The 24,771-nt window shown below is 47.7% G+C and overlaps 1 protein-coding gene across 5 annotated transcripts in view; it reads right to left on the bottom strand.

The window, feature by feature from the left end:
* anln (anillin, actin binding protein) overlaps nucleotides 1-24,771 on the bottom strand; it is a 194,259-nt gene that overhangs the window by 133,617 nt on the left and 35,871 nt on the right. For all 5 annotated transcript variants that reach the window (XM_072509741.1, XM_072509744.1, XM_072509742.1 and 2 more), the window contains exons 5-7: nucleotides 17,803-17,962; nucleotides 16,971-17,164; nucleotides 6,159-6,260 (exon numbers count right to left, since the gene is read on the bottom strand). In XM_072509741.1, coding sequence (XP_072365842.1) covers nucleotides 6,159-6,260; nucleotides 16,971-17,164; nucleotides 17,803-17,962 — 456 coding nt within the window. The remainder of the gene's footprint in view (nucleotides 1-6,158; nucleotides 6,261-16,970; nucleotides 17,165-17,802; nucleotides 17,963-24,771) is intronic.

The raw sequence follows: 24,771 nt of genomic DNA, 5'->3' as shown, positions 1-24,771 counted from the left end.
GAGTGGTGCCTGAAACACAAAAGAAGATGGCGGAGGGTCAGGATCGGCCCTGCCCTCTCAGTGGTCGACTGAGCAGCTGGTGGGCTTCCTTAACAAGAAGTTCACCCAGCAGAAGGAGAATTTGGAGAACCTGGCCAGGGTGGTGGATCCGATAAAGGCAGGAATCGACTGCAGGGAGACGGGGCTGGAGGCCCAGAGCCAGGCGATCCAGATGGCGGGGGAGCATGAGGAGCAGCTTGTCTCGATGGCAGCAGAGATGGGGTTGATGTGGGATCAACAGATGGGGCTAGAGGAGAAAGTGGACGACCTGGAAAAATCGGTCTTGCAGGCAGAATCTGAAGATCGTGGGACTGCCGGGGGGACAGCAAAGGAGCGGACGCCAGTGCGTGTGGCCTGAATGTTCAAGAAGCTGCTGAGAGGGGGCATTTGTACGGCTCTTGGAAGTAGACCGGGTGCTCAGGGCGCCGATGAGGAAGCCACAGGGTAACCAGCCGCCGAAGGAGATGGTGGTGCATCTGCACCGGTTCTTGGACAAGGAACGGATCCAGAGGTGGACCAGGCAGATAGACAGGCTCTGTACCTGGGAGGGCAGCAAGCTGCATATATACCAGGACCTGGGTGCGGAGTTGACTAAAAGAGAGGGCTTCATTAAAGTGAAGGCAGCCCTCTAAGAAGGGGGTGAAGTATGGCATGCTGTACCCAGCGCGTCTGTGGGTGACCTATAAGGGTCGGGAGCTTTATTTCAGGATGCCCAAGGAGGCGATGGATTTTGTCAGGGACAATGAACTGGTAGGAGAAGGAGGACACTGAACTTTGGAGGAGATGTTCCGTTTCTGTCCCTTTGGGGTTTGTTTGGGTTATTTTTGCACTGTGTTCGGGGCCATTGTCCTGGATTTGTTCTTGGTGGGGGATGGTGGGTTGTTCTTTTCTTTGTTTGGTGGGTGTTACGTTTGTACACATTTAAAAAGTCTAAAGTCGGACGTAGCTCTGTTGCAGGAGACACACCTGAAGGTGGTGAATCAGACTTGGTTGAGGAAAGGATGGGTAGGGCAAGTAAACCATTCGGGGTTAGATTCTAAAAGGAGGGGGGGTGGCGATTTTGATTAATAAACAGGTGGCATTCGAAGTGGGGAGTATAGTGGCTGACTCTGGGGGGAGATATATGATCGTGAGTGGGAAATTGGAGGGGACACCAGTGGTGTTAGCAAATATTTATGCTCCAACTGGGGTGATGTGGAGTTTGAGGCAGGTGTTGGAGAAGATTTCCACGATCTGGACTCGCTTCGGCTGATAATGGGGGCGGGTGGGGATTTTAATACAGTTTTAGGCCCGACATTAGACTGCGCGAGTTTGTGGTCAATGAGAGTATTGGCGGTAGCAAAGGAGCAGAGGGGGTTTATGGAGCACATGGGCGGGATGGATCCGTGGAGGTTTGGGAGGCTGAGGGCGAAAGAATTTCCATTTTCATAATAATCTTTGTTGTCACAAGTAGGCTTACATCAACACTGCAATGAAGTTACTCTGAAAAGCCCTGAGTCGCCACATTCCGGCACCTGTTCGGGTACACAGGGGGAGAATTCAGAATGTCCAAATTACCTAACAACACATCTTTCAGGACTTGTGGAGGAAATTGGAGCACCCGGAGGAAACCCACGCAGACACAGGGAGAACATGCAGACTCCGCACAGTGACCCAAGCCAGGAATCGAAACTGGCGCTGTGAAACAACAGTGTTAACCACGATGCTACCGTGCTGCTTCACATGTGCACAGTGTGTACTCCCAAATTAACTTTTTGTCTTAGATAGGACGCTGTTGGCGGGGGAGGTCGATGTGGAATACTCGGCGATAGTGGTGTCAGATCATGCTCCGCATTGGGTGAGCATGCGGGTGAGTTAGGGGGGAGCAGCGCCAGCAATGGAGGTTAGATATGGGGCTTTTGGCAGATGAGGAGGTGCGTGAGTGGGCGAGGGAGGCCATTCTGGGGTATGTAGAGCTAAACACAGAGGAGGTCTCGGCGGCCACGCTGTGGGACGCATTGAAGGCAGTATTGAGGGGAGAGTTCATTTTGATACGGGCACACAGGGAGAAGGCAGAGCGGGTGGAGATGGAAAGGTTAGTGAAGGGATCTTGCAGGTGGACAGGAGGTACCCGGAAGCCCTGGAGGCAGGGCTGCAGATGGAGTTTGGATTGTTATCCACAGGAAAAGCGGTTGGGCAGCTGAGGAGGGCGAGAGGGACGGTTTATGAATATGGTGAGAAGGAGAGCAGATGCTGGCGCACCTGTTGAGGAAACAGGAGGCAGCGAGGGAGATCGGGAAAGTGAAGGACAGAGGGACCACGTGCAGTTTTTGGACCCGGTGGGGGTGAATGGGATGTTCAGGGATTTCTACAGTAGGCTGTATGAGTCGGAACCCCCAGCCGGGGTGGAGGGGGCGGAGATGAGGCGGTTTCTGGAGTGGTTGGAGTTCCCGAGGATGGAAGAGGAACTGGTGGAAGGATTGGGTGCCCCAATTGGGCTGGTAGAAGTGGTGGAGGGTTGGAGGCGATGCAGTCGGGCAAGGGCCTGGATGGATATCCAGTGGGGTTTTACAAAAAATCTCGAGTGTTCTGCGTCCCTTGTTGGTGAGGGCATTTAATGAGGCAAGGGAGCGGGGGTTTCTCCCCCTGACGATGTCGCAGGCCTTGATCTCTGATTTTGAACCGGGATAAGGATCCGGAGCAGTGTGGGTCGTAAAGACCAGTCTTACTGTTAACTGTGGATGCCAAGATATTGGCCTAGAGGATTGAGGGCTGTGTGCCAGGGGAGGACCAGACTGGGTTCGTAAAGGGGAGGCATCTGGTAGCTAATATCAGGAGGCTACTAAATGTGATGATGATGCCTCCCAAGGGGCAAGAGGTGGTCGCCATGGACACATTTGAGCGAGGTCCTGGGGCGGTTTGGGTTTGGGCAGGGCTTTGTGAATTGGGTCTGGGTGCTACATCAGGCAGCAGTGGCGACTGTGCAGACGAACCGGGTGAGCTTGGATTATTTTAGGTTGGGGGACGAGGCAGGGATCTTTATGCTGTTTACCTTGGCTATAGAGCCGGTACCGATGGCACTGAGAGCGTTGATGGATCGGGCGGGGAGAGGAGGATACAGGGTCTCGATTTACGCGGACAATCTGTTACTGTATATTTCGGACCCGATCGGGGGGGGGATTGATTATGGGAATCCTCAAGAAATTGGTCGATTTTCAGGGTACGAATTGAACATGGGTAAAAGGGAGGTCTTGCCGAACCAGGCGAAGAGGCAGGAGAAGAGATTGGGGAGCTGCCGTTTGATGTGTTGGGTGCTTTGGATCCGTGGAACACATACAGGCTACCAACACTTAAAATAGAACAACACTATTTTATTAAGCTAGAAACTGTTGAACATACTTTCACTGTGGGTTAACACGATGTTAGATTAAACTAAAGACCTATGCCTATCCTAACCAGTCTATACACTCAGCACATGGTGAAGATCTGTGCTGTAAGCTCTGTCCTTCTGAGAGGCTGCATTCCGAATGACCGGGAAAACTGATGCCCTCTTTCTTTATCGTGAGTGTGCTCTAACTGGTGATTGGCTGCGGTGTTGTGTGTGTTGATTGGTCTTGGTGCGTGTCCATCAGTGTGTGTGTCTGCACCATGATACACTGGTGTATATTATGACAGTTGAGGTGGTGGCAGGGGGTGGAGCTTTCGGTATTTGGGTATTCAGGTGGCGCTAGGGTGGGAGCCGGTGCATAAACTGAATCTGGCTCTGAGCTGACAAGGGGGGACTTTAGAAGGTGGGATGCGCTCCTGCTGTCACTGGTGGGGGAGAGTTCAGACGGTGAAGATGACAGCCCCCCCACCCCCCGAGGTTCTGGTTTGTTTTTCAGAGCCTCCCAATCTTCATTCACAAGGCGTTTTTCAGGAAAGTGAATGCAGTGAACTCAGATTGTGGGGGCGGGTAAAACCCTGCGGGTGAAGTAGGTGCTGCTGGAGTGGGTCGGGGGGCGGGGGGGATCCTGGCTCCTCCGAACTTTATAAATGATTACTGGCCGGCGACTATAGAGATGGTCAGGAAATGGGTAATGGGGATGGGGTCGGTGTGGGAGCGGATGGATAGAGCCTCATGTAAGGACATGGGTTTGGGGGCACTGTTAACGGCGTCTTTGCCGTTCTCACTAGCCAGGTACTCCACAAGCCCATGACTGTGGCCCGGATGAACAGGTTCAGGATAGATGTGGGCGGTGTGCGGGTGGGCCCGTGAATCTGGGCATGTCTGAAGCTTACTGGTTTTGGCTAGGGTTTGCTGGTGTCATGTAGGAGGTATTGAAGGTAAGGGTGGTTCCGAGTCCAGAGGTGGCGATTGTTGGTGTGTCAGAAGACCCAGGGGTGCAGGGGGCGAGAGGCCGATATCTTGGCCTTTGCCTCCCTGGTAGTCCAGAGACAGATTTTGTTGACATGGAGGGACTCGGAGCCCCCGAATACGGTGGTGTGGGTCAGTAACATAGCTGGGTTTCTCAGGCTTGAGAAGATCAAGGGGAGGCATGGGAGGTAAAGTAGGGGAAGGTTGGTGGGGAATTGGGGAGTTGTTTATGTAAGCCATGTTGGCTTGGTTTTGCTGTTGGTTTGGTGTGGTTGCTTATTTTGTTAGAATTTATAATCCAAATGCCTTAAAATATTTTTCAAAAAGATATTTTAATACTGTATTAGTAATAAAGTTTGTTTTAATATATCATATCCCTATTTTGTGTGAAATCATTCCTTTCCTCACAATCTTACAAATTTAAAATAAAATATTGGAGTTTGTGTCTAGTATCAAAGAACAAAGAATAATACAGCACAGGAACAGGCCCTTCGGCCCTCCAAGCCTGTACCGGTCATGGTACCAACCTCTGCCAAAACCCTCAGCACCTCCTTGTGCCGTATCCCTCTATGCCCATCCTATCCATGTGTTTGTCAAGATGCCTTTTGAACGCTAATGTATCTGCTTCCACAACCTCCCCTGGCAACGCATTCCAGGCACTCACCACCCTCTGCATAAAAAGTCTGCCTTTGCATCTCCTCTAAACTTTGCCCCTCCTCTAAACTTTGCCCCACTGACCTTAAACCTATGCCCCCTGGTGACTGACCCCTCCACCCTGGGAGAGTGCCTGCCAACCACTCTATCCATGTGCCATAATCTTGTAGATCTCTTATCAGGTCACTCCTCAACCTCCATCTGTCTAGTGAAGCTAATTCAAGGCAGCTAATTTCCCCCTTTAAAAAAAAAAAACCTGATCTACGGAAATAAATGAGCCCAGATTTTGGGGGGGGGGGGGGGGGGGGGGGAAAGAGAACTTCCTGTACAAATGTATTCTAAACAATGTTGGGGTCTGGTCCAGGATCGTAATACAGCCTTGTTTTCAAATCCTTTCATGGCGTCCACCTTCTCTAAATTTCATGTGCTCCACAACCCCAAGATGGCTTGACTTCATCAAATTGGACCCCTTGCATATTGCTTCACCATTGCTGGCCATACCTTCAGCTGCCCAGGTTCTGAAATTACCTCCCTAAAACCTCACCTGCCTTCTACTTCAATCACTTCTTAAAATCTACCCTTTTTTATCAAATTTATCATCAGTCCAGTTTATGTACCTCTTGTAGTGTTCAATAGACTGTGCTAAAGCTGCTGTGCAAATGCAACTTATTACAGTCCTCGTTTAAACAAAGTATAAAGTCTTTCAGTATTGACGATACGGATGACGTTTTTGGAACCATAAACCAAAAACGTAGAGGCCTGATTTTGGATTTTAACATGTTTTAAGCAAACACAACAATGTCTGGAGAAAAGCAAGCATCCATTAGCATTGCAAATAAGCATTACAGTAGCCCAACAAGAGTTTGGTTTCAAATTCCTGGATGTGATAAAAAACGAGGTACTTTGTGTAAAGTGTTTCAGTTAAACTTATATTGGATTATTAAAAAATTAGCCCCTCTTAACAGCTTACAAACTCTTCCTATTAACTTCAAATAATATTGGAGGTTATGAGATGTCGCTTTTTCCTTTTCTAGGAAAAGAACAAGGTTTAGAGCATCCCTCGTCAATGTAAAAATTCCTAAAGAATCACTGGTTTGCACGATAGTACAGTTTAATGAAAAATATATACCTCAGACAGCTTGGAGAAATTGTTTTCTCTTTTCTTCTCAGCACTCCACAAGTTGCCCTTCGGAAAACGCTTACGAATATTAGCCAATTCTTTTTCACGCTCCTGAAACACAATTGCAGCAACAAAACGGTGAAACGGGGGTTATTCTGTTTTGACAAGAGGCATATTTAATATGCTGTTAATGAAACTGGCTGCATAATATTCCAAGTTGTAAAAATTGCAACACTACCTATATTACAAGAATTCATAACTTACAACCCAAGTTTGAGCAATTAAGAGTTAATAAAGAATTTAACAGAAGGAAATAAATTTTAAAAATGTATCAACTAGTGCAATCTTGTGTTTTAAATTTCAAATTTAAACAGCGTGCATCTGCGGGAATATGGGTTCACACGACCCACAGTGGCTAGCACTGCTGCCTCACAGCACCAGGGACCCAGGTTCGACTCCGGCCTTAGGTGACAGTGTGGCGTTTGCACATTCTCCCGGTGTCTACACGAGTTTCCTCCGGGTGCTCCAGTTTCCTCCCACAGTCCAAAGTTGCACGGGTTAGGTGGATTGGCCATGCTAAATTCTCCCTTAGTTCAAGATTAGGTGGGGTTATGGGATTACAGGGATGGAGAGTGGGCCTGGGTAGGATGCTCTTTCGGATATCAGTATAGATTCAATGGGCCAAATGGCCTCCTTCTGCACTGTACGGATTCAATGAATGGGTGGTTTGTGGTATCAGCATACAAGTTAAAACAGCTTTCAGTTCTGCTGAACACGGATTCTTTGTAAAGGATGAAAAGCTGGAGGAATGGGAGGGTCACTCAGATATGCCTGGAGGTCTGCGACATGTTATTTGGACACTGTTTATGGTAGTAACATGATTGAAGAACTTAAGTGGACCACATAACTGTGGTAACAGTATCATTAGCAGAGATCAAGATGAACATTAGCGTATCTTCTTTGTATCACTGGGACATTTGCCTTGCACATCTTTTGATGCATTGTAGTTTAATGCAAGTATGCATGGAATGTGGCAATGAAAAAGTAAAATTGGTACTAGTGTTTTGAGACAACCCATTTGTTGCTCTAGCCAGGGTAGAGTTAAAAAGTATGGTACCGTATTCTTAGTAAACTGCAAATTCAATAATAAAGAATCATATGATTATATGGAATTGTAGTGTGCAATTTCACTGAGTATTCATGTTGGATTGAATAACGTGAACTTGTTAAAGACAAAGATTTGATTTTGTGGTTGTTACAACTGATGCTTATTCTTTGAATTAGTGTCACAAGTAGGCTTACATTAACACTGCAATGAAGTTACTGTGAAAATCCCCAAGTCGCCACACTCCAGCGCATGTTCAGGTACATGGAAGGAAGATTCAGAATGTCCAATTCACTTAACAAGCACGTCTTTCGGGACTTGTGGGAGGAAAACGGAGCATCGGAGGATCCCTACACGAACACAGAGAACATGCAGACTCCATGCAGACAGTGACCCAACCCGGGAATTGAACCCGGGTCCCTGGTGCTGTGAAGCAACAGTGCTAACCACTGTGCTGTGTTCGAATACAGGATAGGTGATCGGTCCAACAAATTGCCTTAAATTCCGAACTTGCGTTGCATGCACTCATTTTACATTGGAAATGTGTGTGGTGGGGGGGGACACACCATTAAATTTGTAAACATCAAAACTGAATTTCTAAAATATCTCTTATTCAAAATACACATGCAATTGAATAGCTTATCACAAATGGAAAATAACACATTTAGGAGAATGTTGACAATAAAAAAATCTACACAAGTTTTAAAGTGCTCCATTAAGCTCAAAACAACACAAACTGAATAGAATATAATGATACCATTCAGAATCATGATTCAAGTTTAAAATAAATTAAGTCAAAATATAGTTGTGCAAGTAAGTTGAACTGATCTCTACATGCTTAATTCAGTTATGTACAGAGCAACGTTCTGTATTAACAGAACAAGAAGCATGAAATTCATTTCATTTCAAATTACTCCTTGTGCAACAAGGATATATTTGGAACTTTTCGAGGAGCACACATAGAGCATACATACAGCATACAGTGCAGAAGGAGGTCATTTGGCCCATCGAGTCTGCACCGACCCATTTAAGCCCTCACTTCCACCCTATCCCCATAAACCAATAACCCCTCCTAACATTTTTTGGTCATTAAGGGCAATTTTTCATGACCAATCCACCTAACCTACACATCTTTGGACTGTGGGAGGAAACCGGAGCACCCGGAGGAAACCCATGCAGACACGGGGAGAACATGCAGACTCCGCACAGACCTTGACCCAGCAGGGAATCGAACCTGGGACCCTGGTGCTGTAAAGCCACAGTGCTATCCACTTGTGCTACCGTGCTGCAAAAAGTAGTTTTACTGTGTCTGAGGACAAACTGATTTGGGTGGAATGAGGCTGGGAGAAAAGATATGAATCATAGGAAATGGGAAGATGAGATCACTGCAGTTGACACAGTGGTGATCATGATCCTGTATTGAGAAAAGGGCAATTGCTACAAATGCGTCCTTCGAAATTCTAACCTCAGAGCTTCTGGCCTTCATTCACAATGCCCTTCAGACTCAAAACAGTTCCGCAATGCTCCATCTTCACTCCACCCTATCCACGTCATTGCTATCCTATTACTTCCAATTTTAATTCTGAACTCCTGTCTATTATCGCCTATCTACTTATTCCCTGTTTACTATCAGATTTTTATGTATCCAAATTATATAACCCGGCCTATTTGTTTTCTATATTCATCTGCATGACCATTTTGGCTGCCACTTCTTTCTTTACCTATCCTAGAAATCTCTCCATCATCATGCCTTTTTTCATCTCACCCCTCCAAGATATTCTGCCCTAGTAACTCCACATGAACTCTCGACCTTCCTGTTCTCTTGACACCATCCCAAGCTTCACTCTCTTTTATATGAGCCACCATTTGTCTGTGCATCCCTTGACACCCTAAGGAGTCAACGAGGCACACAGCACGGACACAGTATGAGCAGCAATCCAAATTGTCCCATTCTACTCGCGTTGAACATTCCAACAGCATGTCTGCTGTCTTGCCAACCTCCTACCAGTCCAACTCACCCCTTTCACTGCTGATCTCTGGAATCTGCCAGTGGATAGTTCTCACTGCCTCGTTCTGCAATTCCCTCCCTCCAGTAAGAATGATAAAAAAAGCCTGGATTCTCTGCTTTGGGACGCCAGAAACACAAATCACGACCGGGCAGAGAATCACAGGCAATTAAAAAATAGAGGTTTGCGTCTGGCACCGATTCCGACACAATGCTCTGGTCCCCCACTAGCGCGATATCAATGTTTCCACCCCCTGCCAGCGGATCCATGCAAAACCCGATTAAGTTTGCACTGAGTGCTGAATTTGGTGCATTTGAGTGCAATAGTGAGAGTTTGGTGACTGAGGGAGTATAAGGCTTCATTTTTATCTAAAGTCTAGTCTTTCTTTTATTTAGCTAATTAACTTAAAAGTTGCTGTTTGGTTTAGAAGGTGAATTTTCAATCAGCTTTAAACAAAGGTTCTACTTGTAGGTACTTGCAGCTGGAGCTTGTTAATTAGTTAATTGGATTAGGCCAGTTTTCAGAGGCTAGATTCACAGTATAAAAGTGATCCCCTACAGTGCAGACTTTGATTGCACTGAGTGCTGAATTTGGTGCATTTGAGTGCTATACTGACAGAGGGAGTGTTGAATTTGGTGCATTTAAGTGCTATAGTGAGAGTTTGGTGACTGAGGGAGTTAGGCGAGGAGGGAGTAAGGTGCTCCTTTCATTTAGTTTCCTCCATTTCTGCAAAGAGTGAGAAGAGAGCCAGGAGTTTACGGAGAGTGCAGCTGACTGGGAGCAGAGTTGGAGGGCGGAGGTCCAGTTGGTCCACAGGGCAGCTATATTCTGTAAGGTAAGAGGGGATGGAGGCTAGGCCAGTTGCATGCTCCTCCTGTAGGATGTGGATGGTGAGGGATACCACCGGTGTCCCCGCTGTCTATACCGGCGGGAAGTGCACCCAACTCCAACTCCTCAAAGACCGTGTTAGGGAACTGGAGCTGGATGAACTTCGGATCATCCTGGAGGCAGAGGGGGTGAGAGAGAAGAGTTACAGGGAGGTAACCACACCCAAGGTACAGGACAATAGCTGGGTTACAGTCAGGGGAAAGAAAACAAACAGGCAGACAGTGCAGGGATCCCTCGTGGCCGTTCCCCTTCAAAACAAGTATACCGTTTTGGATGCTGTTGAGGGGGATGACCTACCGGGGGAAGGCCCTAGCGGCCATGTCTCTGGGACTGAGTTTGGCTCTGGGGCTCAGTAGGGAAGGGGGAGAATAGAAAAGCAATAGTAGTAGGAGATTCAATGGTTAGGGGAATAGTTAGGAGATTCTGTGGTCGCGAGCGAGACTCCCGGAAGGCATGTTGCCTCCCGGGTGCCAGTGATGTCGCGGATCGTGTCTTCAGGATCCTTAAGGGGGAGGGGGAGAAGCCAGAAGTCGTGGTGAACATTGGTACCAATGACGTAGGTAGGAAAAGGAGTGTGGAGGTAATAAACGAGTTTAGGGAGTTAGGCTGGAAGTTAAAAGCCAGGACAGACAGAGTTGTCATCTCTGGTTTGTTGCCGGTGCCAAGTGATAGCGAGGCTAGGAATAGTGAGAGAGTGCAGCTGAACACGTGGCTGCAGGAATGGTGTAGGAGGGAGGGCTTCAGGTATTTGGATAATTGGAGTGCATTCTGGGGAAGGTGAGACCTGTACAAGCAGGACGGGTTGCATCTGAACCAGAGGGGCACCAATATCCTGGGAGGGAGGTTTTCTAATACTCTTCGGGAGGGTTTAAACTAATTTGGCTGGGGAATGGGAACCGGATTTGTAGTCCAGCAACTAAGGTAGCCGATACTCAGGACGCTAAAGCGTGTAGTGAGGCAGTGGGGAAGGGAACACTGACAAAGGAGAGTACTTGCAGGCACGGAGATGGGTTGAAGTGTATATACTTCAACGCAAGAAGCATCAGGAATAAGGTGGGTGAACTTAAGGCATGGATCGGTACTTGGGACTACGATGTGGTGGCCATCACGGAAACTTGGATAGAAGAGGGGCAGAAATGGTTGTTGGAGGTTCCTGGTTATAGATGTTTCAATAAGATTAGGGAGGGTGGTAAAAGAGGGGGGGGTTGCATTGTTAATTAGAGATAGTATAACAGCTGCAGAAAGGCAGTTCGATGAGGATCTGCCCACTGAGGTAGTATGGGTTGAAGTCAGAAATAGGAAAGGAGCAGTCGCCTTTTTGGGAGTTTTCCATAGATCCCCCAATAGCAGCAGAGATGTGGAGGAACAGATTGGGAAACAGATTTTGGAAAGGTGCAGAAGTCACAGGGTAGTAGTCATGGGTGACTTTAACTTCCCAAACATAGAGTGGAAACTCTTTAGATCAAATAGTTTGGATGGCGTGGTGTTTGTGCAGTGTGTCCAGGAAGCTTTTCTAACAGTATGTATATTGTCCGACCAGAGGAGAGGCAAGATTGGATTTGGTACTTGGTAATGAACCAGGGCAAGTGATAGATTTGTTAGTGTGGGAGCATTTTGGAGATAGTGACCACAATTCTGTGACTTTCACTTTAGTAAGGGAGAGGGATAGGTGCGTGCAACAGGGCAAGGTTTACAATTGGGGGAAGGGTAAATACGATGTTGTCAGACAAGAATTGAAGTGCATAAGTTGGGAACATAGGCTGTCAGGGAAGGACACAAGTGAAATGTGGAACTTGTTCAAGGAACAGGTACTACGTGTCCTTGATATGTTGTCCCTGTCAGGCAGGGAAGCGATGGTCGAGTGAGGGAACCATGGTTGACAAGAGAGGTTGAATGTCTTGTTAAGAGGAAGAAGGATACTTATGTAAGGCTGAGGAAACAAGGTTCATTGGAGGGATACAAGATAGCCAGGAGGGAACTGAAGAAAGGGATTAGGAGAGCTAAGAGAGGGCATGAACAATCTTTGGCGGGTAGGATCAAGGAAAACCCCAAGGCCTTTTACACATATGTGAGAAATATGAGAATGACTAGAGCGAGGGTAGGTCCGATCAAGGACAGTAGCGGGAGATTGTGTATTGAGTCTGAAGAGATAGGAGACGTCTTGAACGAGTACTTTTCTTCTGCATTTACAAATGAGAGGAGCCATATTGTTGGAGAGGACAGTGTGAAACAGACTGGTAAGCTCGAGGAAATACTTGTTAGGAAGATGTGTTGGGCATTTTGAAAAACTTGAGGATACACAAGTCCCCCGGGCCTGACGGGATATATCCAAGGATTCTATGGGAAGCAAGAGATGAAATTGCAAAGCCGTTGGCAATGATCTTTTCGTCCTCACTGTCAACAGGGGTGGTACCAGGGGATTGGAGAGTGGCGAATGTCGTGCCCCTGTTCAAAAAAGGGACCAGGGATAACCCTGGGAATTACAGGCCAGTTAGTCTTACTTCGGTGGTAGGCAAAGTAATGGAAAGGGTACTGAAGGATAGGATTTCTGAGCATCTGGAAAGACACTGCTTGATTAGGGATAGTCAGCACGGATTTGTGAGGGGTAGGTCTTGCCTTACAAATCTTATTTAATTCTTTGAGGAGGTGACCAAGCATGTGGATGAAGGTAAAGCAGTGGATGTAGTGTACATGGATTTTAGTAAGGCATTTGATAAGGTTCTCCATGGTAGGCTTCTGCAGAAAGTAAGGAGGCATGGGATAGTGGGAAATTTGGCCAGTTGGATAACAAACTGGCTAACCGATAGAAGTCAGAGAGTGGTGGTGGATGGCAAATATTCAGCCTGGATCCCAGTTACCAGTGGCGTACCGCAGGGATCAGTTCTGGGTCCTCTGCTATTTGTGATTTTCATTAATGACTTGGATGAGGGAGTTGAAGGGTGGGTCAGTAAATTTGCAGACGATACGAAGATTGGTGGAGTTGTGGATAGTGAGGAGGGCTGTTGTCGGCTGCAAAGAGATATAGATAGGGTGCAGAGCTGGGCTGAGAAGTGGCAGATGGAGTTTAACCCTGAAAAGTGTGAGGTTGTCCATTTTGGAAGGACAAATATGAATGCGGAATACAGGGTTAACGGTAGAGTTCTTGGCAATGTGGAGGAGCAGAGAGATCTTGGGGTCTATGTTCATATATCTTTGAAAGTTGTAACTCAAGTGGATAGAGCTGTGAAGAAGGCCTATGGTGTGCTAGCGTTCATTAACAGAGGGATTGAATTTAAGAGCCGTGAGGTGATGATGCAGCTGTACAAAACTTTGGTAAGGCCACAATTGGAGTACTGTGTACAGTTCTGGTCGCCTCATTTTAGGAAGGATGTGGAAGCTTTGGAAAAGATGCAAAGGAGATTTACCAGGATGTTGCCTGGAATGGAGAGTAGGTCTTACGAGGAAAGGTTGAGGGTGCTAGGCCTTTTCTCATTAGAACGGAGAAGGTTGAGGGGCGACTTGATACAGTTTTATAAGATGATCAGGGGAATAGATAGAGTAGACAGTCAGAGACTTTTTCCCCGGGTGGAACAAACCATTACAAGGGGACATAAATTTAAGGTGAATTGCCCTTTGTGTTGGGCGGAGGTGTTGACCTTGGGTAGGGTGCTCTTTCCAAGAGCCGGTGCAGACTCAGTGGGCCGAATGGCCTCCTTCTGCACTGTAAATTCAATGATAATCTATGATTAATCTCAGACAAAGGTTCGGCACAACATAGTGGGCCGAAGGGCCTGTTCTGTGCTGTATTTTTCTATGTTCTAAGTCATTTGTGTGGATTTCAATATTAGCAGTTTGGGCACTTCATGCTCCAGCCACCAGGATGCTCTGCCCCCATTAAGCGGAAGTCTCACAGGTGCGAATTAGTGCAACTAATTACAAGCAGGGGCTGGGTGTCATAGCTGAGGGGGAGCGGGAGGCTAAAAAATTCTGAAAATCCCTCTGGGCTTGCTGGTGGATGGTTGCCCGGGCTGGGGTTGGTAGTGGGAGTGACATGCTGCAAGGTGCAAAGTCAGTGGACTTGGAGTGTACCGCTTGGGACCAGGGTTGTCTGGCTCAGGCCACCACTGCTGTAGTATGTATTTTAATCACGCCTTAGGTACTACTTGCAGGCTCCTGACTGCTCACACTGCTGAGTGCTGCCTGGGTCCTCAGAATGCCTCGGGTCTTCTGGAAGCTCTCCTGGGCCACACCTTTGGACACCCTCATACCACAGCTGTTTCATGATGGCAATGGGTATGGTCAGGCACAATCAGGCACCCACCAGACGTTGGCACTCCTCAAACGCTGCCCCACTGCAGAGGAAGCAGGGGATCAGCAACGCTCATCTTAATTAGAGGATACCTGCACCGGGGCCTTTGGAACCCATCTTGCTTCTCTGCCCTTCTCAAAGGCCTCACCAGTGACCCCTATCCCTCAAGATCGCTAGCTGACTCCTCCTGGTGAGGCTGGCAGCACTGATTGCCTCTGCCACCACCTCCAAGTTCACGCCTGCAGAGTACTGCTCCATTTGCATATCCTGATTCGGGTACCGAATAGCGCCCCAACAGAACTGTAAATTGCATGCTATTCAGTCCCGATGGCAACACTCTCACCAAGATACCTTAGCCTCTGTAAGGAACAGCTTCTCATTCTCAGCGAATTCAATCTCATTTCAACTTATTCTCTCTCTTCAGAGTCAGGCTCTTAGGTTCCCTTCATCTTTCTCTGCCTGAAAACTCCCTAACACAGGTTCACAGCCTTCTCAATGACCTTCCCATTTCACATGGTCTTGCTGGTCCCAACATATGAAACATGTATCGGAATCTCTGATTACTCCCTCGTGTCAATCTCCATCCATATCTCCCTTTCACCTCAAAATCACCCCCTTCCGTATCCGGATTTTAAAAACAAACTACTTCTTCTCTCCCTCCCTCCCCCCCTCCCTCCCCTCGGCCCCCCACCCCAGTCACATCTAACTGCAATTTCCAAGTTCCAACTGTCTATCTCCCAGCCCTCTGTTCAGTATATTTCTGCAGCTACTGATTTGCACAAACACATCCTCATCTCCACTGTTGAAGCTCCTGCCCCCATTAAAATCATCATACCCGCTCACCCTGGCTGTCCACCTGGTACGGCCCTCAGCTTGCCTCCCTTAATTCCAACAAAGACTTGAAAAGATATGAATCACCACATTTAGCTGGACCACAAACAATTATGACCTTCTCCTCTAAAACTGTTCTGCATTCCAAGATGAGCCTGGATTACAAAGATAATCCCTTCTTCTTTTCTCAACGACAATCTTTTGTCTTAAATCCCTTTCCTCTATCCTCATCACTAATAATAGGTGGCAGAGATCATGGGCTGCTTTGTCAGTAAGCTTGAACGGCTGACTTAGTCTATTCCTCCCCTTCAGTGGCTGTCTAAATTCTCCCTGCCCTAGACTTGAACTCACATCTTATAGTTTCACTCTCATCTCCCTTTATACCCTCGTGCTCATCTTATCCACAAAATCCATTCACTGCGCTCTCTCAACCTTGCTCTGGTGGTGGGTATGAGGCATCAAGTGGAGCCTAATGATTGTATTAAGCCAGCTTTTTGCTGTTTTCCTATTCCCCTCTATATCTATGTTGAGATATTTTTGTTGTGTTATTTGCTAAAATGCAAAACTTCAATAAATCGACTTTTTAAAAATTCCGTTCTCACCACAGTACCAATTCAGCTCTTATCAAAGTCACAAATGACATCTTCATCCTATGACTGAGAAAAAGGTTAACTATTCCCTCCTTATGGACCGGTCTGCAGCCTTCAACACAGATGACCACACTATCCTCCACCAACACATCTCCACAAGCATCCCAACTGGATTGGGCTGCACTTGGCTGTTTTCACTCCTATGCATCAAATCATAGTCAGGGTATCACTTGCAATAATTTCTCTTCCTGCTCCGATACCACTGCTTCTAGTTTCCCCCAAGGATCTCCCTTTCCTTGGCCCCCTCTGGTTTCTCATCCACATGTTGCTCTTGGGCGATATAATCAAAAAGCATAAATTTAGGTTTCACACTTATGCTGAGAAAACCCAGTTCCACCTCTACCAACAACGTTACCCCTCTCAACTCCTCCACTTTCACAAAATTATTAGATTTCTTATCCAATACTGCTTGAGCAGAAATTCCCTTCAGTTAGATACTGGGAAGACTGAAGCCACTGTCTTTGGTCATTGCTCCAAAAGTTAATTCGCTAGCTACCAACTTCATCCCGCTAACTGGCAATTGTTTGAGACTAAATTTGTCTGTTTGCGACCTTGGTGTCATACTTCACTCCAAAGGAGCTTTCAACTGCAAGTCTGCCCCATCACGAAAAGACTGCCCACAAAGTCCCACCCCAGAGAGCTGAACACAATGTAGGCCAACACTGCAGTATAGTAGTGAAGAAGTGTTCAGAGATGCCATGTTTCAGATGAGGCTTCACACAAAGACCCCATCTACTCTCTCAGGTAGAAATAACCGGTCCCTTGTACTATTTTGAAGAAGCGCAGGGTAGCTCTCCGATGTATCCCACCCAATGTTTATCTTTCAATTAACATCACTAACTATTCATCATCACATTGTTGATTGTGGGATACTATTTAACAACAGTGACTATAGTTGAAAAGCACTTGGCAGCAAGGTGCTTTGGCATGTCCCAAGGGCATGAAAGGCAGGACATAATGCAAGTCTTTCTTAGGAGCTGCAGACACCTGTGAAGACATGTGGTGTTTATCTAGAGACCATAATTAATCCTGGGACAAAGTTCAGTTTCAGACCTGTTTAAATTGCTGAGTTAGATTTGCTGTAGCAGAAGGTTCCTGCTGTTTAAGAAGTCGCTCCTGAATTGCTTTTGTGTTGGGTGTAACATTGGTAGCTCTCTGTCCAGGAGTGGTTGGGGCAGGACTTGATACAACGTGCTGTTGGCAACGCTCACCAAAACGTTCCAGGAAAGACTTGGCCCCTGTATCACCTGTAACACATTTGGGGATTAATGATGGTCATCACACAAATACAACCAGCCTTCAATTCAACAGCAGGTGAAATTGAGAAATTTAATTGTCCCCTATGTGCAATTTTCCAAATATTTGGCCTGTAGCCAAGTATTCTACAGTAATAGCAATTGAATAGGAACCAATTAACAGCAAGTAAAGAAAATAATTGTGGTTAAATAGAATACATTTTCTTAAATGCAATTGTTTAAATTTGAGAAATTTGTAGCATCAATCCTGAACTTAGATAAGTGGAACCATAAAAAAAAGAGAACTTAATTTAAAAATCAGGCATTGTGTGGCTTTCCTGCCCCAATGGTCTGTTTGGTACATACTATGTTGGACTTTCAACATCTTACTGATTGCAGATGCGATCTCCAGCTTGTGCTGAGAAAATTTCTCAACCAGGTGAGGAACTGGGGCATTCCAACTGGTTTCCCAGAGATGGGAAAATAATGTTTGATCAATTAAAGTACAAATAAAAAACATTTTAAATACTCAACACCAAGAAAGTCAAATTAATTCTGGAGGTCTTTGCATTGCATAAACAAAAAGATATTGGCCTTCATAACTTTATTTAAACCATCTACAATCTAACATTGCTCGAGAAACAGCTTACCTGGAGTAGCTAGATTGTCTCTAGGCTGAACCTGGGCTGTCGCCACTTTGGTTTGTTGACATCTGGACAGGGTCTGATGCTGGGCCAATGTTCCTTTCACTGCTAATGGTTTGGCTTCAGCTTTCTTTGGACTGAGTACTTTGGGCAAATTACCAGTTCCCTGACAAAATAATTTAGCCAATATAAGGTGAGGCCAAAAGAATTATGTTTACCTACAAATATGACATTGCAAAGCTGTCAGAATTTTTCCTCAAATGTGAGAGATGAATTTAAATTGCAACTTCCATTGGTGACATATAGATGGATATCACACCAGGTGGTTCCTGCTAGTCTCTGATTTTTGGACCTTAATGCCCGGTTTCAGTTAGTGAATGAGTTGGTGTGGGAAGCTATAAGGAAGGTCCAAAATGTCGAAAACCCAGAAGAAGGGCACTGGAAAGAAGGGAGTGAACGAAAGTCCGCCGTCGAGCGAGTTGGTAAGTCTGGCAAGAAGAAAGATGGCGGAGATTGAGTAGCTCCCCTCACAGTGGAAACTCTGACCGAGGTGATGGCAGAGCGATGGAAATGCAGTTTGTCAAGCAAATGGAGGTGCTGTGAAGGGAGATGATGGCTGCGATGAGTGTGTGGCAGAGGTGATTACCCCGGTAAAGGCAGCAGTGATGAAGACGTCGGTCGAGCTGTGGGAGCAAGGAGAGAAGTTGAAGGGAATGGAGGACGATCTGTTGCAGCAGAGAGCGACCAGTTCACCACGATGGATGAGGAGCTATGGAGGTTGACAAAGGACTCAGGGCTAAGGTGGAGGATCTGGAGAATAGGCCCAAATCTGCAGATCGTGAGCCTGCCGGAGGGGGTGAAAGGAAGAGGCCGAACGAGTACTTCGCAAAGATGCTGACGGAGTTGGTGGGGGAGGGTGAAGAACCCTCCCGCTACGAGTTGGACAGGGCACATTGGTCGCTCAAGCCGAAGTCGAAAGCAAATGAGCCAAGGGCGGTCATAATCTGCTTCCACGTGAAAAGGAGGAGTGAAAATGGGGGGAGGGCATAGATACTGGGAGAGGTGTTTGCAAGAGAAAGTGGATGAGGATTCTGGGAGGGAGTGGTTGGATAGTAACAAATGGATGGAGCAAGTCAGACCAGTGCCTGGAGTTCTTATGATGGTGGATAGAAGGAGAGTGGTCCATTTAGTTTTGTTTTTGTTTCTGTTTATATATTATTTATTTACTTGTTTAAAACTGGCCACTGTTATTTATATTGCTTTATTGTTGTTTAAAAGAAAAACTATGTACTGTTATGTTTGGCCAAAAAATCTTGAATAAAATATATTTTTTTAAAAAAAGAAGGGGAGTGGTGAGAGACCTCTAGTCAGAAAAGGAAAGTGAGGAGGTTAGGTGGACCGGTGAAGAGATTGGGTTTTTGGGTTCTTGCATCCATGGGAACGGGAGTATTCATTTTTCTCCCCGCGCACAAGGCGTATTCGAGGATTAGCTTTTTTGTGGTGGCTTAGGCGCTGTTGACTGGGGTTTAAGAGGTCAGAGTACTCAGCAATTGTCATTTCCAATCATACTTCGTATTGGACGGATGTGGTTTTGGAGAAGGGGATAGCCCAGAGGCTGGGGTGGAGAATGGACGTGGGTTATTTGTGGACTATAGCTTCTGTGACAAGATTAGGACGGTGATCGAGGAGTAGGTGGGGTTTAATTGCACAGTGAGGACTCGCGGTCATTGTAATGGGAGGCTCTGAAGGTGGTAGTGAGTGAGGAGGTAATCTTGTTTAAGACTAAGATGGATAGGCAGGAGAGAGGGGAACGGCAACGACTGATAAGAGGAGATTCTAGAGGTGGATGGAAAGTATGCGGGGGACCCAGAGCTGGCAAAGAGGAAGGAGTTGCAGGCGAGGTTTGACCCAATGTCCACAGGGAAAGCAGTGCGTCAGCTGAGAAGGGAGAGAGGGTCTGTCTACGAGTGTGGGGAGGAGGTAGGACATATGTTGGTCGATCAACTGCAGAGGGAGGTTGTAGCTGGGGAGATAGTTTGGTTACGAGATTAGGCGGGGAGTTGTTGTTGGCTGTGGAGCAGATTAATCAAGTTATTTGAGGGATTTCAGAGGGAGTTGTATAGGTCGGTGCCACCAGAGGAGGAGTGGGAGATGGGCTAGAGCGTCCGAGGCTGTGTGAGGAGGAAAGGGCAGGGTTGGAGGAGCCGGTAGGGGAACAGGAGGTGAAGGTGGCAATTGGGAGGATGCAGGCAGGGAAGGCGACGGGGCCCAATGGATCCCCGGTCGAATTTTAGAAAGAATTTAAGGACAGGTTGCCGCTGTTGATTATGGGAATGTTCGAGGACGCGATGCGTAGGGGGGCATTGCCGGAAACAATGGGCAGGCTTCCATCTCGTTGTTGTTAATGAAGGACACGTATCCGGTGGAGCATGGGTCGTATAGGCCCATATCTCTGCTGACTGTGAGCACGAGGGGTTGGTATTGCTGAACCCGTTTCATTATTACTGGGCGTTAAATGTGGATAAGGTGCGGCAGTGATGGGAAGGAGAAGGGGTAGAGTGGGTTAGGGTGGAGGAGGAATCTTGGGCGAAATTCTCCCCCAACGGCGGGATGTATGCCGACTGGCGCCAAAGCTGGCGCCAATCAGATGGGCATCGCGCAGGCCCAAAGGTGCGGAATGCTCCGCATCTTTGGCGGCCTAGCCCCAACATTGAGGGGCTAGGCCAACGCCGGTGGGATTTCCGCCCAGCCAGCTGGCGTAAATGGCGTTTGTTTCCCCGCCAGCTGGCGCGGAAATGCGGCGCATGCGCGGGAGCGTCAGCGGCCGCTGTCAGTTTCCCGGCGCATGCGCGGGAGCGTCAGCGGCCGCTGTCAGTTTCCCACGCATGCGCAGTGGGGAGAGTCTCTTCCGCCTCCGCCATGGTGGAGGCCGTGGCGGAGGCGGAAGGGAAAGAATGCCCCCACGGCACAGGCCCGCCCGCGGATCGGTGGGCCCCGATCGCGGGCTAGGCCACCGTGGGGGCACCCCCCGGGGTCAGATCGCCCCGCGCCCCCCCCCCCAGGACCCCGGAGCCCGCCCACGCCGCCTGGTCCCGCCGGTAAATACCAGGTTTGATTTACGCCGGCGGGACAGGCAATTTCTGGGCGGGACTTCGGCCCATCCGGGCCGGAGAATCCAGCGGGGGGTCCCGCCAACCGGCGCGGCCGGATTCCCGCCCCATCTCCGGGAGCAGAGACTTCGGCGGGGGCGGGATTCACGGCGGCCAACGGCCATTCTCCGACCCGGCAGGGGGTCGGAGAATGACGCCCCTTATAAGGGGTCCAGTTTGTGGGCTATGGTGACGGCAGCATTGTCAATGGCACCGAGTAGGTATTCAGGGAGGCGAATAAAAATGAAATGAAAATCGCTTATTGTTACAAGTAGGCTTCAATGAAGTTACTGTGAAAAGCCCCTAGTCGCCACATTCCGGCGCCTGTTCGGGGAGGCTGGAACGGGAATTGAACCGTGCTGCTGGCCTGCCTTGATCTGCTTTCAAAGCCAGCGATTTTGCCCAGTGTGCTAAACCAGCCCCTGAGTGGTGAAGATCAAGGAGAAACGGAAAGAGGTCAATTGGGGAGTATGGAGTAAAGTACTGCGTAGAGTAAACAGGACCTCCTCCTGTGCAAGGATGAGCCTGATACAGTTTAAGGTGGTGCATAGGGTGCATATGACTCGGGCGAGAATGAGTGCTTTTTTTTTCAGGCGATAGCAGATGGGTGTGAGAGGTGTGGGCGGGGGCCAGCGAATCACACGCACATGTTTTGGGGTTGCGAAAAATTGGAAAGATTCTGGGCGGGTGTGTTCACTCTTAGCCAAGATAGTGGAGGAGGTGGACCTGGACCCTTTGATGGCGATACTTGGAGTTTCAGAGAAGCCGGAGCTCATGGAGAGGAGGATGGCCGTATCGTGCCTCTCTGATTGCACGGCGGCAAACTTTACTGGAGTGGCAGTCAACATCGCCACAGGGGGTAATGGCTTGGTTGGGTGACCTGTACGGCTTCTTGCAGTTGGAGAAGATAAAGTATGAGTTATGGGTCTCTGCAGAGAGGTTTAAGAAAAGAGGGGGGATGTTTGTGACCGTGTTTGAGGAGCTGTTCATCGTGCGGGGAAGGTGGTTTGAAAAGGGGGGAAAACTGTACAGACTATATAGTTGATTGCTGGGAAGTATGTTTCTCGCGGTGTTTAATTGCTGTAACCGGTTTTGATACATGTTTGTAATAAAATTCAATAAGAAAAAATTTCTGTTGAATGTGGATGCCAAGATACTGGCAAAGGTGTTGGCGTTAAGGGGTGTCTCCCAAAGGTGATTGGGGAGAACCAGACAGGTTTTGAAAAAGGGAAGACAGTTGTTCTCGAATGTGAGAAGGTTGTTGAATGTGGTGCTTTCTCCGATGGATGGAAGGGAGACGGAGGTGGTGGTGACATTAGATGCGGAGAAGGTGTTTGATCAGGATTATTTGATGGCGGTACTGGAGAGATTTGGGATTGGACCAGAGTTTGTGGCATGTGTTCGACTACTGTACAAGGAGCCGATGGAGAGTGCGCGCACAAACTCAGGGTGGTTTGCACTACACTGGGGTACGAGGCAGGGATGTCTACCTCTCCGTTTGCATTGGCTGTGGAGGCCTTGGCCATTGTGCTGAGGAGCTCGGGATGTGGGATAATGGGATGTGTGTGTGTGTCGGGGTGGGGGAGGGGGGGAAGAGAGAAAAAAGAGAGGGGGGAGCATAGGGTGTCCCTATATGCCGATGAACTGCTGCTGTATATTTTGGGTTATCCCTCAAATAACTTGATTAATCTGCTCCGCAGCCAACAACAACTTCCCCACCTTATCTCGTAACCAAACTATCTCCCCAGAACGTCGGAGGGGAGCATAATTGAGCTGCGCCAGAGATTCGGGACGTTTTTTGGTATAAACTGAATTTGGGGAAAAGCGAGTATTTTGTGGTATGTCCGCCGGGAGTTGGAGCAGGGGTGGGGGGCTGCCATTGCACCTGGTGGCGACTCATTTTAGGTGTCTGGGGATGCATGTGGCACAGGACTGGGCAGGGCTTTGGAAGTTTAAATGCACTAGTTTGGTGGGGAGGGTGAAGACGGATGTCAAGGTGGGGCAATCTCCCTCTGTTGTTGGCAGGCCAGGTACAACCTGTCCACAAGAACACAAATTAGAACCAAATCAAAGTCAAAATTATGAGCTGGGGACACAATTTGATAATAAAACTAATAGAAATGACAGGAATTAAAAGTAACGCCCCTTTGAAATCAAAGCATTTTGAACATCACAAAGGACACAATGTAATCAGATCTATGGGCTGAGGCCATGCTCAAAATGAATACTTAGTCGTGTTAGAAAAATTCAGATTAAAGGTACCTTTTACAATCCAAGTGAAATAAAAGTTACTTAACAATAAAGTCATAAAAACTTAATATCTGTTCGAAAAATATATAAACTCGGAGAAAGGGAGAGAGCAGAGAAGGAACAAGAGAAGCTCAGAGTCAGCTTACAGTCAGCTCGGTCATGGGAAAGGGACAGAGCAAAGCAGCTGAACTAAAACAGCTAATACATCTAAGGAAGACTAGAATTTAAAGAGGAGACAGAGTCAGCTCAGAGACAGCCAGCAGAGCCAGCTCTCACAGCTCGGTACATGGGAACGATAGAGCATAGCAAACGAGCAGAACAGTGAATACATCTAAAGAAGACCAGATTTAAAAAAAGATTGATTGTCAAGTTGGGCCTGAAGGTCCCTTCAACCAACAAGAAGGATCCAGAAGCAAGATCTTTTTACTTTTCTGTAAAGACAGTGATTGCATCTTTTAAAAGAAAAATAAATAAATAAAATAACTTAAAAGTTTTAACCTGAAACAGTGGTTATTAGCCTACTTTACTTACTTAGCAACGCAGGACCCAGGATATCAATGCTAAGGGGTAAGTAGGTAAAATTCTTCTGTGAAGGTATGGGTTATACCAGGGGATAACTTGAAAATATAGTTTGACCTGAATAGCACCCACTGTAGCCTGCACAGGAGTCAGGGAGTGAGAATCCCGGTTCACCATTTAGAATATCGACCCTTTTTGGTATAGGGGGAATTCTAAGAATAGTGGTGAGTTTTCAACAACTGGGGGGGGGGGGGGGGGGCGGTTGCGGGCGCTGGCAACGGCGCCGCTCTGATGGCCCCAGGGAAGTGTTCGGTGAGTTCGGTGGTGGTAGCGACGTTGAAGATTTGTAGGTAGTTTAGAAAGCACTTTACGCTAGGGGCCGGGTCAGGGGGATGACCATTAGGAGGAATCATGGGTTCGAGCGGAGGAGGATGGATGCGAGGTTTCGGGGTTGGGACGAGAGGGGGGGGTTAAGAAAATGAAGAATTTGTTCCTAGGGGGGCAACTTGCAACTTGAGGGATTGGCGCGAAGTATGGGTTGGCACGTGGGGGATTGGAGAGGAGGATTCTGGAGGGTGTATGGGTCTATGAAGAGGATGAAGACAAAGTGGGAGAAGAGCTGGGGACGGTGCTGCGGAAGGTGAATGCCTCGACTTTGTGGGCAAGGTGGAGGTGGATGCAGCTGACGGTAGTGTACATGGCGTACCTAACAAAATCAAGGATGAGCCAGCTGTTTGAGGGGGTGGAGGATGTCTGCGATCAATGTGGGAAGGGCCCTGCAAACCATGTTCACATGTTTTGGTCCTGCCCGAAGCTGGAAAGATTTAAGGACGGTGTTTAGTACAATCTCAAGGGTCTTAAATGTGGATGTGGAGCCGTGTCCCCTGGAAGTGATATTCGGGGTGCCGGATGGCTGGAGCTGCAGGCAGGTGTGGGACAGACGTTTGCTCGCCGATTGCTCGTAGGTGGGCCTTGTTGGGGTGGAGGTCAGCTTCTCCACCCTGTGCCTCGGCGTAGAGTTGAAGGGGATGGAGGACAATCTGTTGCAGCAGAGAAT

This window comes from Scyliorhinus torazame, chromosome 6, assembly GCF_047496885.1.
Source record: "Scyliorhinus torazame isolate Kashiwa2021f chromosome 6, sScyTor2.1, whole genome shotgun sequence".
Classification (NCBI taxonomy): Eukaryota; Metazoa; Chordata; class Chondrichthyes; order Carcharhiniformes; family Scyliorhinidae; genus Scyliorhinus; species Scyliorhinus torazame.
This window is presented reverse-complemented; position numbering and strand designations above follow the sequence as displayed.